Genomic DNA, 17,599 nt, shown 5'->3' with positions numbered 1-17,599 from the left:
AGCCTGTCAGCCGTACGAGTAAGGCTTCACTCGGACGTCTGACTAAGTCTAACATAGTCAAACATCTAAATCTCGTTCCTGCAGTTGCTGTAACCACATACAAACACGGATAGGATAATAACGAACGATCATGGTGGCCTATAAACTGTTGTACCTGCAATGGACGTGGGTAGATGTCCAGGGACTTGCATAAAATGCATCAACAGAAGGTGTGAGTTGTAAGAAAACGAAGGAGGTGAATTTATAAGAAAATCTCCGACAGAACAATTAAAATGGACGATCGCATTTAAAGCGGATCCTAATTCCTTTTGTTACCGGAGAATCAAATCTTATTACAAAGATTTTCTTCAAATCCCTTGAAATCTGGAAATCAATCATATCTACATCAAATGATAAGATGAATCTACACTTACTCATTTCACTCTTCTATGTTAGCTTCATTCGTACTCTTCATATAAATGGATTGTTTATCTAAATTATTCGTTGATGATAAAACCCTAATTTTCAGCCTGTATGCATCATGAAAACATAATTATTATCATTCACGACCTTTCCACTCAAATTTCGGGACGAAATTTCTTTAACGAGTAGGTACTGTGACAACCCGGAAATTTCCAACCAAATTTAAACTTTATCTTTATATTATTCCGACACGATAAGCAAAGTTTGTTAAGTTAAATCTCAAGAATTTTAAATTGTGTTCATACATTCATTATAACCTCGACCAAATTCCGACGATTCACGAACCGTTATATATAAATAAATATGTATATATATGTATATATATATTATAACTTGAGAATATTAATAAAGTATTAAACGTATAATACTTTACATGAACGTATTTGTTTCAATATGTTTATCGATGAAATTAGAAGATAATATCAAATGATTGATTTATCAGATACATTATGATATCATTACGGGTCTATGTTATGAGGTCCACTGTGATTTAAGAAATCTATTCTTTTTGACAACATTCGGAAAATGGTAAAGTGATTTATAAGTAAGAACGTGAAGTGTAAATAACTTAGATGTTGGATATCGACAAGTTAAGTAACTCGACATTTTTCATTAAGATGATTTCATACGTTTATTTAACCTTTGAACTTTATCTCATGCTTCACCAACAAACTGTAATTTAAAAACTTGAAACCTATTATGAATATATATGATTCTACTTTTCTAAAACATTTTATGATATATAACGATTTCTATTATTTTAACCTTTAAACAAAATGATTCTTAAAAATATATTTGGTTTTGAAAAACAAAATTATTATATTTATTTGATTTAGTTTCAAACGTACAAAAACGTTTTCAGTTTAAAAAGAACTTTATTATTAAAACGTATATAACTTTTATAAATATCTAGAACCACTTTTGACAACTCATTACTTAACCAGTATGATAAAGATAATGATATTTATATTTTATTTTATTAAATATATATAACGATTTAAATTAATATTATATATATTTATACGCGTATTATACGTACATAGTTTTATACTTTTACTATACTTAAACTTTACCTTTACTTTATTTTTACTTTACTTTAACTTTAATAATTTACTTTAATAATTCATACTTTAATAATTCACTTTAATAATTCATACTTTAATAATTTACTTTAATAATTTACTTTAATAATTCATACTTTAATAATTCACTTTAATAATTCAAAAATCTATTATAAATAGAATTCAATAGGTTTCATTATTTCAGAGAAACTTGAAAATATTTTTCTCTAAACTCTAAACTCTCTCAATCGATTTACATATATATATTTACTCCGTATTATTTCAAGATATTATTAGTATACATAAAATATTACGTCAGAGTGCTGTCCGAGTGATTTCAAAATTGTTTTTCGAGTGGGATTGGATTAAGGAAATTATGGGTTATAGCTATGGAGGTGATTGGGTATGGTTCATGGGTATGCTCGTGAGGTCAATATAGTGTTTATCATCTCCGTTGCGTCTACGTACCTTTCCTGCAATATTGAATCTCAATATTGATACGTTCGTGAATCCGAGGCCAACCTTGCACTTGTTCAATGACGTTATATGTATTTTTACTACGAAATACAGTATGGTGAGTTTTCATTTGCCCTTTTTACTCTTTACGTTTTTGGGCTGAGAATACATGCAAATTCTTTATTAACTGTTTTACAATATTTATATGCGTGAGTTTCATTTGCTCCCTTTTTTAAATGCTTTTGCATTATATATTTTTGGGACTGAGAATACATGCGCTGCTTTTATAAATGTTTTACGAAATAGACACAAGTAATCGAAACTACATTCTATGGTTGAATTATCAAAATCGAATATGCCCCTTTTTATTAAGTCTGGTAATCTAAGAATTAGGGAACAGACACCCTAATTGACGCGAACTCTAAAGATAGATCTATCGGGCCCAACAAGCCCCATCCAAAGTACCGAATGCTTTAGTACTTCGAAATTTATATCATGTCCGAAGGAGGATCCCGGAATGATAGGGGATATTCTTATATGTATCTAGTTAATGTCGGTTACCAGGTGTTCACCATATGAATGATTATTTTTTGTCTCTATGCATGGGACGTATATTTATGAGAACTGGAAATGAAATTCTTGTGGTCTATTAAAATGATGGAAATAAATGATTATGATAAACTAATGAACTCACCAACCTTTTGGTTGACACTTTAAAGCATGTTTATTCTCAGGTGTTAAAGAAATCTTCCGCTGTGCATTTGCTCATTTTAAAGATATTACTTGGAGTCTTTCATAGCATATTTCGAAGAACGTTGCATTCGAGTCATTGAGTTCATCAAAGATTATTATTAAATCAATTTATAGTTGGATAGTGGATATTATGAAATGGTATGCATGCATGTCAATTTTTGATGTAAAGAAAGATTGTCTTTTAAAAACGAATGCAATGTTTGTAAAATGTATCATATAGAGGTCAAATACCTCGCAATATAATCAACTATTGTGAATCGTTTATAATGTATATGAACGGGTCCTTTCATCAACACCAACAGAAACGTTGCCTAAAAAATGCCTCGCCAAAAAAAAGTAACGCTGGAAAAACATGAAAGACCAAGAACCAACATGTCCTAAACCCCACACCTAAATACATAGAGTATGGTGGGAGAGCACCACACTTGCGTACGACGGTTGCAGCTTCATGTTAATTATGCGCAGTGTGTCAAACGTTTCGAGTATGTCATCAACAATTCGCTCTTGTGTTGTGCTTTTGATTACCAAATCATCAACATAAGCCTCAAGATTATGCCTAACTTGTTTTTCAAACGTGGTGTCAATCAAACGTTGATATGTCGCACCCGCATTAATTAATCCAAAAGGCATCATTATATAAGAGAATATGCCCTTGCCAGTATGAAATACGATTTTATCTGCGTCCTCTTGAGCCATTGGAATCTGATGATACCCTATTGCCTCGTCCAAAAAACATTTATATGGAAAAGCATGCAATGATTCCACTTTCAAATCAATTTCTGGGAGTGGATAATTATCCTTAGGGTACGCTTTATTTAAATCCTTAAAATCAATACACATTCTCCATGAACCATCAGGCTTCCTCTCCAAAATTGGATTCGCAATCCATGATTGGTATTGAACTTCGCGCAAGATTCCAGCTCGCACCAATTTTGTTACTTCTTCACATAGCCATTTTGCGCGGTCTGGGGCCATGCCTCTACGCTTCTGCACTACAGGTTTTAAAGCTGGATTTACATTAAGTCTATGCTCCGCAATATGACGCGGAACACCAGTCATATCATTTTCACACCAAGCAAAAATATCCATGTACTGCACAATTTGTTTCCTTGTGTCCGCACTAACATTGCATCCCACTGTAATATTTTGTTCGGGATATGCAGGATTAATCACTACCATGATATCCAAAGCATCAGCGATTTTTTGCTCTGCACTTTTTACATTAACAGCCGCACAAATGGGCATGATGCTCGTTGAAGTTATTGTCGCAACACCTTTAAGTGTTGCGAATTTAATCATACCATGAATTGTGGATGGAATAATTCCGAATTTACCTAAGGCAATTCTGCCTAACAATATATTATAGCGAGATGAGGTGCGCATAACATAGAAATCTAGCCGTGCTTGACGCGCTAAACCATCATTATTTTCATCAACGAGTTCAACATCTAAGGGCAAAATTCCCATATGCAATGAGGATTCTCTAGCAAAACCGGTTAGCGAAGCTACGGTTGGTTGTAAAGTTGCTCTAAGACTCTCCGGCAGTTGAACAAAACATTGTTCATATACAATATCAACGCTACTGCCATTATCAACATGAACTTTCATGACTGTGATTCCGGCTTCCGCAATTTTGCACGATACTACTATCGGCAGTTCCAAGAAATCATCGCTCTGCATTTTTGGAAAACTAATTGGCGCAAACTGCCAATTTTGATACATTCTTGCCGACTTTCGCTTTCTTCCTCTTTTTTGAACATTCGCTTGCACAGCGACAGTAATACCGCTATCCATTTCGATATTGCTCATTATTTCAATTAATCAAGCAATTTACCGCCGATTACAAACGCATTCGCCTGTGTATCATCAACATAACACACGATTAGAATTAAACAAGTCAATTAATCGTTTGATTAGCACAAAACAAAAAAATTTCAGTTTAATTCTTAAAACGTGTCTCACAGATGGCGCCAATTGATCAATCCTAAATCAAATTATTACTTAATTAAGGATTGAGTGCAATAATAAGATAGAGGATGAGATGTTTGATGATTATTTTAGGCCCCGATTATCGTCTTTCACTTTAACAATCAAGTGATCAACCACCCCGACCCGGTCTTGATTGCCAATTAGCATAATTCACCTTAGCGCAATGTAGAAATCCCTTGGGCAAAATCACAAGTGAAAATCACAAAGGCTAGAACAAATAGGAGAGAATCAACAACCTATAAATGAGAGGTCATGCTCTCTATTTATAGTATTCGAAATATCTGCGGTCTGCGGATTGCTTAACTATCCGCGGAAACTTAGCAGATTAAACCGCAGTCTTTTATTAAGGCGGAAACATAACCGCTATACTTATTTTCAGCGGATATTCCACACCTTTTTATTATAGTTCGCGTAACTTCTGCTTTTGACCTTTAGCCACTAAAATATATATATATACAATGCTATGTATATGATCAGATGGTGCCTAGAAAACTTCAACAAAACATCGATGAAGAGTAGATTCGAAGAGAAGAAGCATTAAAAAGGTCGAGAAAGAAGAAAAATGAAAGAAACCCAACCACTAATGAAGTCTGGTGGTCGGAAAACGCAAATAACCGGGCTGTAAGGAGAGGTTTTGAATGGTTGGAAGTTACCAAACTTAAAACTTGGAAAAGTCAAAGTTGACTACCAAGTCAACTCAACTCAACTCAACTCGTTGTTGTTTTTTTCCAATTCAAATTCACACCAATCCCATTTAATTTGTTTACATTTAATAGTCAATCAACAGACGACCAAGACTTGCTTCTTCTTCTTCTTCTCCGCTCCTTTAATTTTATTCTTCCTCCGTTCTAATTCTTAAATACGCATCTCCTCCATACCGGCGGCCTACACAAACACATCAAATTCCTTTCCTTTATTATTATTATATTATTTTTTTATTTTTTATTGGAAGAAAAACAAGAAAATATGAGTAAGCTAATCTCCTCGTTGTTGTTGATACCACTACTAGTAATAGTAATGGTAATTCAAATTCAAATTCAATTAACCTCATCACAACCCACCACGAGTAGTAACAACGTCTTAGGTTTCAGATGTTCTTCATCATCATCAACAACCGGAAGTAGAAGCAGCTGCACATCCCTCATCGATTACAAACTCCCAAACACAACAACGCTTTCCTCGCTCCTCAACCTTTTCCAAATAAAAAACCTCCGTACACTTTTATCCGCCAACAACCTCCCTCTGAGCACCTCACACAACCAGTCTTACCCCTCTTCCTCCATCCTCAAAATCCCCTTCCCGTGCTCCTGTTCCATCACCAACACCACCGGAATCTCCGACCGCCGTCCCTTCTACACCGTCGTACCTGGCGACGGTCTCTTTCATATCGCAGCTGACGTCTTCTCTAACTTAGTAACGTTTCAACAGATACAGCAAGTGAATAATATAAGTGATCCGAATTTGATACTTGTTGGTCAGAAGTTATGGATACCGTTGCCGTGTAGTTGTGATGACGTGGATGGTGAGGACGTGGTGCACTATGGACATCTTGTGGCTGCTGGGAGTACGCTCACTGGGATTGCACAGCAGTTTAATACAACTGAAACCACTTTGTTAGACTTGAACGGAATCACTAATTCTGCTGATTTGAAAGCTGATTCCATTCTTGATGTTCCTCTTAAAGGTACTCCATTTCAATTACTACTACTACTACTACACTGATTCTATTTTATTTTAATAAATGAATGAAATGAATAAATATTGTGGTTGTGGGATTAACAATTCTCTTTGTACTAACTAATAATTGGAAAAAGTGCCTAAATCTGTTATTACTGATTTTTAAAATCCATGAATTTTGTTTGCGTTGTCCAGCTTGGAAAGAAATTACCTTTAATTATAAACGTCTGACATGGGTGTTTGGATGTGGCTTTGATTGTGATTTGTTTTTGTTTAACTACTAGGCAACTAACTGTTAGATAAAATTACGCTCGTCGTCCCTGAACTTGTATCCAGCCTTCTAAAGTCATCCTTAAACTTTTTTTTTTGCTGACGTCGTCCTTGAACTTGTACTTTGTAACTCCAGTCGTTCCTCCGTCTATATTCCGTCCAATTTCTCTGTTAAACTGAACCATGTGCGAATCATGTGAGGGTATTTTAGTCTTTTTAACTCGTTTACTCCTTTTAGTACAGATTACAACTTGAGGGACGACGGGCGTAATTTTTTTCTTTATATTTAATTTTTATCTTTTCCACATCTTCTTCTCCAATCTCTCTCTTATTACAAAACCCATAAAAAATACAGTTGATGTATACACCTACATACACATCAAATCAGTTGTACATAATTTTAAAACACTCAATTGATTGTAACAAACAATAGACAACCTTTAAAACCATTTATATTCATACGCAAAAACACTCATTAGAACATTATAAGTAACACTAACGTTTAAGAAACTAAAACACATTTCACAAACAATAGCCTCCAAACTTCCCCATTCAAAAGAAATTGGGCAGTTCGGGCCAAACAACCTTTGGCAGGATCGTAGAATATCAACCAAAAATCCAAAATATCACTATAATATTTTTGGGTCTTCTTAACTTCGAATAAACAGAGATAGATTACAGATCTAGTAGCAATCGCTAAAACCCCAAAAATGGTAGGAACTTTCCTGGGTTTCAAATCAATCTTACCATTACGTGATATTGTATGATTAATTATAATTCTTGATATCAAAATCTAGATCTAATTTTACAATATTTATAAAAGGCTCAATCAATCTTAACTTACGGATATGTTTTATCCTCACCGTCGTCAGTCACTTCTCCCACCGTCGCCGTTGAAGCCGCCTCGTCGACCGCCGCAGACCGCTAGCAACGCCACCACCGCCGCCGGCCTACAACAACGCCACCACCGCGTGGTGTTTGGGGAGATTAGTTAGGTGTGGAGAAATAGAATGAAAGACACAGAGAGATGGTTGAAGGGTTGGATTGGAGGAAGAAGATGAGGAGAGGTGAAATGGGTATCTAAAAAAGAAGGAAGATGAAGAAGAAAATGAGTTTTGAAAGAGAAAAATAAAAAATAAAATGAAGGATAAAATTAAATTAAATTATTTTGGAAAATGATTAAAAGACTGAAATACCCTCGCATGATTCGCACATGGGTCAGTTTAACAGAGAAATTGGACGGAATATAGACGGAGGGACGACCGGAGTTACAAAGTACAAGTTCAGGGACGACGTCAGCAAATAAAAAAGTTTAAGGATGACATCAGAAAGCTGGATACAAGTTGAGGGACGACGAGCGTAATTTTGTCTAACTGTTATTAAGAAATTGATTATTGGAATAATAATAATAATAATAAACATAAACAATATAAATAATTAAATACTCGTAATAATAAAGTGTCATAGAAGAGGTTTGAATTGTTTAATGCTAAACAAACGATAATGATGTTCAATAGTATTTGTTTATTAGTGTTTCAAGATTGAAGATGATAGGATTTTGAAATTATTGGGCTAATAGTCAAACACACACCATTTGGTTGGCTGTCAAATGTCGATTTTTTTTTTTTTTTAATTTTTTTTTTTTTAATTTTTTTTAATTTTTTTTTTTTGGGTTTCTTGTTTGTATACTGTATCTTACAAGTAGTCTTTGATTATCAATCATATGATATGTCTGTCTAAAATGCCCTTTTGAAAGCTTTATAAACCTAAATTTTAACTCATAAATTATTGTACTTCATCTGCAATTTCTATTATGATAAGTTTTTTATTTGGTTATTTATAATTTATATGTATGTGTGTATACAAGGCTATGTGGCTATGTATGTTGAGGAATGGGATGTTTGGATGAGTTTACTTTTTTGAAGCTTATATTGATTTGATTATGTAAGTTCATAACCCAGAAATTTTGAGCTTATTTTCAGCTCATGAAATCCATCGATATTTTTATACAACTACTAGTGTATAAAACTGAACAGGTAGGTAATAATGTAAGTGTTACAAACATTAAATATAAATTCAGTAATAACGTAAGCTCATCCAGAAACCCACTAAAAAATGAAGAGGACAAATTTTATCCTAATTCACAGGGCATCTGAAAAAGAAATCTTTTTAACTGGGTCCATGGCATGCTTGTTTTACAAAATACTCCGTAATTCATTAACTAAGAGATGAGTGCAAAAGAAAACTACAGCACTAAATAATACTCCGTACTCCGTAATATTTTACAATGGAGTAACTGTCTTGGCGATAACAACTTCTTTATACATAAGTGGTCCTCTGTGTATTTTAGGAACCGGGCATCGTGACTACATGGCCAGTCTGGAATATATACATATAGTTTTTATAATAATATTGCTGATTTAAGCTAAAAGAATACGTGTCAAAATGATATTAAAGTAAGCCCCTATGCAGAGTGTTATTCAAAAAAATTTAATAATTTAGACAAAAAAAAGTGTGCTGGGTCGGTCCAACCTGTTTTATCTGCCTACTAGTAATTTTATATTCCTCGAGTTTCTGTTCTGTAAGTTTTGAGAAGTATAGTTTTTGTCCATGATACAAAATTGGGAACAGTCTTGTAAAGGCTGGAATGAAAACTTCATTTTCAGTTTATTAATAGACAGAGTATACTTGTAGTAAGTACGGTAGTATTTTTTGACTTTGACCCAAACATTTTTGGTGGTTTTGTAACAGTTTGTACATCATCGGTGAGAAACAACTCTTTGGACTACCCTTTGCTTGTCCCAAATGGCACATACACTTTTACGGCTAACAATTGCGTCAGATGCCAATGCAATGCTGCTAACAATTGGATGTAAGTTAATGTGCCTCACTCTGTTTTCAAATTGTTAATTTTATGGTACCTGCTTCTTATACTTTTTTTTTTTTTTTTTTTTCTTTTTTCTTTCAGATTGGAATGTGAGCCCTCTGGTATGAGTCTGCCAAACATGCAAACTTGTCCTTCTATGCAATGTGTGGGCACTTCTTTTGATTTGGGCAACACTACTTCGGATTCTACTTGTAGCCGCTCAAGATGTGAATATAGCGGTTACACAAATGCCACCATCTTCACCACTCTCACCCAAGAGTCTACTTGTACTGGTAATTAAATAAATATATGTAATTATTGGCAAGTTTAGTTGACATTGTACGTTAATGTACGTACATCTCCCAATGCCCAAACCTACATACTTTTATACACTTAGTTTCTAAAACTATCCAAAGAAGCATACTTATGTAAGCTGAAACTATTCGACCTTAACAAATAAAAATAGCACGTTTGAGGATTTTTGGTCAAAACTGAGTAAAATAATCACTTTTGAAAAACACAATTAATTAATGGGTTTGGGTGATTGGGTTAGGACTAGGAGTAGTTGTTTGGATTTATTAATGTTTATGATAATTGTAATTGTGGTTTTTTTTATTGCCATGTAACAGATGGGAACAGCCCTTCAGGAAATGGTTCGAGTGGATTAAGATGGAAGTTTCTTGTTGGTGCGTTTGTGATCGCTCTTCATCTTGTGACTTGGCTGTGATCATATATCATCTATTCTTTTGGCCACGCACAGAGTTACTTGGATTCTCGCATTATTATTATACTTGTAGTACCACCGAGTTGCAATTGTCATCAAAATGCTTGTGTAGGAGGGACTTTGTTATGAGTTATTATTATTGTTATATGTACTGTACTGTACTGTACTGTATTATCTTATGAGACTTGCAAAAAGTTGTTTTGTTCTTGTTGGTGAAAATGCACTTGGAATACTGAGATTCAAATTGTGCTTTTATGATTGTTGAGTTTGTTTTTTTTTTTTTTTTTTTTTTTTTTTTTTTTTTTAATGGTTAGCTAAAGTAAACCAACTTTCTTTTGTAAGTATAAATAAATTAAAAGCCATTTATTTAATTCAGAGATCAGGTAGGTATGTGGTAACAAGTAAATTATAGATTGGTAGTTGGGTGTTATGTTTGTTTTGAAGGATTGGGTATATATGTAAATTCTTGAAAACTAAGGTTAGTAGTCAACATAGAAATGGAGAAATAAATCATTGAAATTAGGCAACTAGTATGTATATTGTTTCAAAAACATGTGTATCAGCAGAGACATGTTAGCCCTGTGTTGACTTTGACTAGTATGTATATATAGTGGCAACATTAGGTCAAGTAGTATGTATATATAGTGGCAACATTAGGTCAAGTATGACTGTGGTCCCACTGTCATTCCACAAGTCATTTTGGCTTTTATCTCAATTTGTGAAGTGCTGAATTCTTATCATAATCATACTAATAATACTAATAATGTCATCTTCCACAAATTGATGTGTATAGTGGTCACCTGAGTAGTCTTATTGTCCCGTGTTATTGGAAATTATCTGAAGTTGTTAAATATCTGAAGTTGATCCAAATAACACTATGGTCTATGGATCGGATCCATTTGTAATGATGACAATAGAAATCGGAAATTATGTATATTTTTGTGTTGCAATCTACAACGGAACATGACCTGTATGTTTGTGTCGGATATCACTGGAAGCTAGGGAATTGTTTTCAGTTTCCATGTGTCAGTGCTGGTGGAAGTAAGTTTTATTTTTGGCAGTAAATTGATTGCTAGTTCAGTTTCAAATGACGATACTTGGTGTTAATTGTAAGTTGTTTAAGTCATTATGAACTTGACAAGTTTGTTTTTTCAACACTCTGATAGCCTCATTCAAGATCGAGTGAACTTTGGTCAAGCTTTTACGCCCACGCATTGAATGCCCCTCTAGTGATTCATCAGGCAATTCAATTCCAAATAATGGTTTTGACTAGTCTCTTCGTTTACATGTTTTGCCGATTGGTTTTGTAACCAATGTTTCTTAGGTTGCAATAGCCAAGCAACACTATTCTCTAAGGACTTGGTATAGTATATAGCATAGACCCTTTTCGTCTTACTACTGTATTCGTATTTAGAGTTTAGAATTTCCATCTATTGAATGCTTTGGCTTTTATCGTTAATGGATTGCATTATGGAGTTTCAGAATTTCCATATGCAACAGCTTATTCCATGGTATGCCTTTATGCTGAAATGATGTATTACGTTACATTTGAATTAATTTGATCACCTTAACCTTTGATTAATATTTGCCTAATCAATTGCTGCAGATACTTGTAGCTAGGGGTTGGTTTTATAATCTGCATTTCTTTTCTATGCTCCTTTGGCTATTGGTCTTCAAACACGTTGGGTTACGCAACAGACTCTTGAGTATTGGTCTTCAAACACGCTGGGTTACGCAAACAGACTCTTGACTGCTTAAATGCATGCAGACTATAAGTTGATTTTATTGGCGTCTATGTCCAGACTAGTGAAATGGTTAATTATCTACTGTACTGGCTTAATATTTTATTCATATGCTAGCATGTATATAAATATTTTAAACCATGTATTAACATACATGATCCTATCATTGTGCAATGTATTTATATCAAGCGAGGAAGAGAAATGTGGCTTTAATGGCTTTGCGGGATGATTAAGGAGTAAGAGAAAGTAATTGAATGGGTTAATATCAACACTTAACACCTTTTCTTGAAGCAACTGGTTTAATAATCTTATATTTTGGATGTTAAGTATCACTTGTATCAATGTTTAGTGTCAGAAATGGAGGTTAAAAAACAGTGAGGATCGACCATTTTCATTTGTCTCTTTATTGAAAAAAAAAAACAGAAACAAACGAAAATGTGTGATCCTTACCATCTTTTTCAAATCTAATCTCACATATAATCTCCATTCCAAAAAGAAAAGCAAACTACTATTTGGGCCACATACCACAGTACAGTGAGATACATTAAACGTGGGGCTGGCTTTAATTATTACGTTTCTTCTGATCATTTGTAATTTCATCTTATTCAATTGAAGAGAAAAGGATTAGAAATTCATATGTATCCAAGGCACAAGTCATGGAATCGATTTGGTAAAGGCTGTAAGCAGCTTATGCACGAGACAAATATTAGGTGTCAATTCACAGATGCCAACACCATATAAAGAAGAGAAAAAAACTACTACGTATGTTTTAGCTTCAAGTGAAAATTTAACTTGAATTTTGCTACAATATTTCCTCAACGCAACTTTGTTTGGTTCCAATAAATACATGACAATCTGTTTCTTATTCAAGTATTCCCGCCCCCAAAGGTCATGATGTTATTCACAAGGAAATCAATTCCCCAATAAAATCTCTTGCGAAACAAACAAACGAATCAAGCAAAACAATGGAAAGATGTATTGGGTGAAGAAATGGATTACCAGCCAACCATGGTCTCATTCGAGATTAGCAATCACAGCATCTACGACTTCCTGAGTAGTGCTGGTGCCACCGAGATCTTTTGTTCGGTATTTGCCTTCCAAAATAACACGCTTGACAGAGTTCTCTAGCCGATCTGCAAATGAAGGAAACTGGAGATGTCTGAGCATCATTGCCGATGACAGAAGTAGAGCAACTGGATTCGCCGTCTTTCGATCTACAATTTTCTGTTTTCCAACATTTCCTGCTGATGCTCCTTGCTCAAATACAGCATGATCAGCCCCCACGTTACCTGCAATTCCACACTTATATATTTCTATATCAATCCAATCCGTATAATAAAATACACAGCCAGATTTCACATCAAAATCACATGCTTCATAAACATTACAACTGCGAGAATAACATAACAGAATAATTGTGCAAAGATGACAAACCTCCAGGCATGACACCAGTGCCTCCAGCAATACCAGCAGCAGTATTTGCCACCAGATTTCCATACAGATTTGGAGTCACCTATAAAATAACAACATATCAAACCTTTTTACAGCAGAAAAACTTATGAGGAGATGATGATAAGCATTTCAAATAAATATCGATTATAACCTGAGGAAAGCACAAAGCCAAAGTAAACATGCAAATTAGAAAAAACTTATAAGGAATTACTCACCATAACATCAAATTGCTCAGGCTTTGAAACAAGCTGCATGCAGCAATTGTCAACAATAATCTCATTGTATTTGATGCTGGGATACTTGCTTGCTATCTCCCGGCATGATTCTAGAAACAAACCATCCGCTAATTTCATAATATTTGCTTTGTGCACGGCTGTCACTGTTTTCCGATTGTTGAGGTAAGCATACTCAAACGCATATTTGGCAATACGTTCCGAGCAAAACTTTGTGATCACCTGCCAAATTGGAGTATCATCATTATTCCCAGGAACTAGTTTACTACCTTCCGTTTTCAAATAATCACTAGTCCATGATAAGAGTGAAAAAATTTAACTAGGCAGCAGAAATTTTTAACGAATGATAATAAATCACATAATAAGAAATGATTGCTCTATATACATATAGCATTCACGTGTATTGTCTTTTGTCTAACAAGCTACCTGTGTAAGATCATTATTCACATTTACTAGTGTTGCAGAGAAAAAACAAGTTGGTCGTACACCTTTACATGATTTTTACTGTGCACGATCTAGTGACCTCCAATTCACAAGTCAAGTGCCCAAATAAGAGAGAGAGAAAGGGAGGGAGGGAGAAGAGAGAAGAGGGAGGGGGGGGGGGGGGGGGGGGGGGTTCCTCTTCTATACTTCAATTCATTCCATGCTACTTCTGATACTTATGTCAATTTGTGGTGGCCTTTATCTTGAAAATCAACACGGTACAACACAAAAACATTCGGCATCTTACTAAGACTAGAGGATTTAGTTTCTATTCTCCAAGTAAATGATGAATATATTTACAAAGTGTAATAACAATAATGAACAATCCAATTTTTTTTCTTTATTTGTTTTTGGTTTGGTTACATCATAATCATAACTTCGTAGAACCGCCTCTAAGCGCCAAAGATAGAACTTATAAAGAGTAGGTTTACTAAAACAGCACCTAGCACCAGCCAACTAATTCCTGTGATCATTATCGATCGAAAAACTACCATTAAAGAAAATGAGGAGATCCATCTCGCTTATTCAAACAGTGAAGCAACTAGGAATAAGTTCAACAATCTAAATATATTTATAGACTAGAACCACAACAGAATATCAATAAAATATGTAGCCATCTGAATCACTATGAAAAACCCAAACTCGTATATTTATTCTACCATCTCCCTTCTCCACAAATAATGGCACTTGCAAAAAGAACTTTGATCTAGATTATATGTTAAAGATTTGTTCAATTTGTTGACTCATTCAACATTTGTTAGCATTAAAATTATATACACCAAAAGTATATGTGAACCAATACCAATATAAAGATATGCATATATAGTTATATACACATAGAATTAAAAAAATATACCTTAAGGCTTTCAACGACACCAGGAACAACCTCATGTTCAAGACCTGCATACTCACCTTCAGTATTCTCTCTAATAACAACAATATCAACATTCTCATGACGAGTAGGCAATCCAGGCAAATTAAAACAATTCACAAGCGATGCGTACAAATCAAGCTCTTTCCTTAGCTGTACATTTAACGAACTCACACCACCACCCATCGGTGTATTCAATCCACCCTTCAAACACACTTTATTCTTTCTAATCGATTCCAATACTTCGGTCGGAATCGTTTTCATATCTCCGTGAACGTCGAATTTCTCAAAGTAAATCGGTGCGTGCATCGCGTCCATTACTTGTTCGACGGCGCCGGTGACCAAAGGACCGATTCCGTCTCCAGGGATTAGGGTTACGCTACGTGGAGCACCGTCTCCGGGTCGGGGCATGTAGGTGACGGATCGGGTTGGGGTTGAGATCGGCGGTGATTGACGGTGGAGTAATTGTTTGAGAATCGGTAGAGTTCGTTTGGCCATAACTTGAATTCAAGTCGATTTGATGTGAAGGAAATTATTACGAGAGGAATATAAAGAAAGATGAAGACAGAGAGAGTATTAGGGTTTCGATCAGCAAGTGGAATGAGCGGCCAAATTATTGGGTTGGAGGAGCGAGGAGGGTCGCCAGAGAGAAGAAGGGAATATTGACTTTTCAATAATTAATTCCTTATTTATTTTAAAGTTGTTATAATTCAGTAGGCTTATAACTACCTTTAATGGTTATAAGAACAAAGAGAGAAAAAGAGAGAAGAAGGAGAGAAGAAATATTGATATTGATATTTCAAGAGAAATGGTGCACCTTAAATGACTACCATACATGTCTATTTATAGTATAAAATATTACTATGCAAGAAATATAATAATAATAAAATTAACATCCAATCTAGATATTTTATAACACTCCCCCTTGGATGACAATTTTATTAGAGAATAACTAGTACTGCCTCGTTAAAAACCTTGCTAAAGAAAACCCATTGGGATAAAACTTTAGCTAAGGGAAAAAGAGTGCAGCATAGAGTTGACTCCCCCTCAAATAGGCAACGCCTGAGTTGTTACATCTCCTGAACATGTCTCATGCCAATATTATGAACGTGTGTTCTGAAAATAGCAGTTGCCAGTGCTTTGGTATAAAGATCAGCAGAGTTGTTGATTGAACGTATCTCATTTTAATCTGGTTGTCTTTTACGAGATCTTGAGTATATGAGAAGAATCTGAGGTTTTCATCTGAAACTGTATCATCTAAATCTTTTATGTACAAGTTTAGCCCTTGTGATTTGTCTACAGTCTCCTTCATGGTTTGCTCAAACCCTTGTTTCAATTCCTATTCCTTTGTAGTCTTTTCTGAGCCTTACCAACATACCATTCTTTTCCATCAAACTTATGACCGTTAAGACCGTCTATGACTTTGGCGCCTCATCAGTATTTATATTTTGTTCAGTCACTTTTGATACTCTACTTTCATTTGTATTATGCAAGCTGCATTATCTTCATATATAGTTGTTGGTGAAGATAGTTGTTAGTCTTTTATAGCGTTCTAGTCCACAAGAATCAATAATGATTTGTGTCATTGATCTCAACCAAACACATTTTCGAGTAGTTTCATATAATGCAATCACTTCGTCATATTTGATGATGATGTTGCAACAAGTGTTTGTTTTAAGAACGCCATGATTTTGTGGTATCTCCATTTAGGAATACATATCGAGTTTGAGATTTATCTTTATGAGGATTTGATGAATGACCTGCATATATATAATCAACCAAATCTTGTTTTGAAACGTTATAATAAAATAATTTTAAATCAGCAGTTTCTCAAGGGTATCAAAATATGTGTTTGATCCCGCTCCATTGTCATTTGAGCTGAATCTTGCCAACAAATTAACTGCAAGAGAAATGTCAGGTCTTGTACAATCTATAAGATACATAAGAACCTCAATTGCACTAAAATATGGAACTTCCGATCTGTTAAGATTTTCATGATCTTTCATTTCAAAATAATTCTTTAGAAATTGAATGATTTCATAGATCTCTTTATTCGTTCATATGATGTTAAGAACATTGACATAAACAACTACGATCACATATCCGAACATTGTTTTTATAAAACATACGTGCAAAATAAGTTTATATGTATACCCCTTTTTTTTCAAGTAGTCATTTAATCGGTTATACTATTGTATCAATCCATATAAAAATCTTTGTGATTCAATGGAATACATTTATTTGAGTTTTGCATTAGATACTTATGATACCTTAAACCCTTCAGATATATTCATATATATATCACTATCAAGTGATTCACATAGATAAGTAGTAACAACATTCATGAGATGCATTTAAGTAACTACCAGGTTGATTAAGTATCTAATAAGTAATTGTATTCACTACATAAGGATAAGTTTTCTTCATAATTCATTTCTGGTCTTTGTGGGAAATATTGAGTTACAAGTCTAGTTTTGCCTTGTAACTTCATTTGCACATTTCTTTTCGGATAAAAATTCATTTATATCCCATATGTTTCACATCTTTAAAAGTGATAACG

General features: G+C 34.4%; 3 protein-coding genes across 3 annotated transcripts; 1 reads left to right on the top strand and 2 right to left on the bottom strand.

The window, feature by feature from the left end:
• Positions 1–3,122: 3,122 nt before the first annotated feature.
• LOC139886536 (uncharacterized) lies at positions 3,123–4,541 on the bottom strand. Its single transcript, XM_071870374.1, has 2 exons — positions 3,389–4,541; positions 3,123–3,292 (listed from the first exon to the last, which is right to left on the bottom strand). Exons 1-2 carry the CDS (start codon positions 4,539–4,541, stop codon positions 3,123–3,125), a joined length of 1,323 nt encoding a protein of 440 aa, XP_071726475.1.
• A 949-nt stretch (positions 4,542–5,490) lies between these two features.
• On the top strand, positions 5,491–10,517 carry LOC139855257 (lysM domain-containing GPI-anchored protein 2-like). Its single transcript, XM_071844497.1, has 4 exons — positions 5,491–6,405; positions 9,420–9,540; positions 9,637–9,827; positions 10,164–10,517. The coding sequence occupies exons 1-4, from the start codon at positions 5,688–5,690 to the stop codon at positions 10,259–10,261; spliced, it is 1,128 nt and encodes a 375-aa protein (XP_071700598.1). The 5' UTR covers positions 5,491–5,687; the 3' UTR covers positions 10,262–10,517.
• A 2,221-nt stretch (positions 10,518–12,738) lies between these two features.
• On the bottom strand, positions 12,739–15,726 carry LOC139855250 (isocitrate dehydrogenase [NAD] regulatory subunit 1, mitochondrial). Its single transcript, XM_071844489.1, has 4 exons — positions 15,025–15,726; positions 13,668–13,907; positions 13,435–13,513; positions 12,739–13,289 (listed from the first exon to the last, which is right to left on the bottom strand). Exons 1-4 carry the CDS (start codon positions 15,535–15,537, stop codon positions 13,015–13,017), a joined length of 1,107 nt encoding a protein of 368 aa, XP_071700590.1. The 5' UTR covers positions 15,538–15,726; the 3' UTR covers positions 12,739–13,014.
• Positions 15,727–17,599: the final 1,873 nt, after the last annotated feature.

The sequence above is a fragment of the Rutidosis leptorrhynchoides genome, chromosome 1, assembly GCF_046630445.1.
Source record: "Rutidosis leptorrhynchoides isolate AG116_Rl617_1_P2 chromosome 1, CSIRO_AGI_Rlap_v1, whole genome shotgun sequence".
Lineage (NCBI taxonomy): Eukaryota > Viridiplantae > Streptophyta > Magnoliopsida > Asterales > Asteraceae > Rutidosis > Rutidosis leptorrhynchoides.
This window is presented reverse-complemented; position numbering and strand designations above follow the sequence as displayed.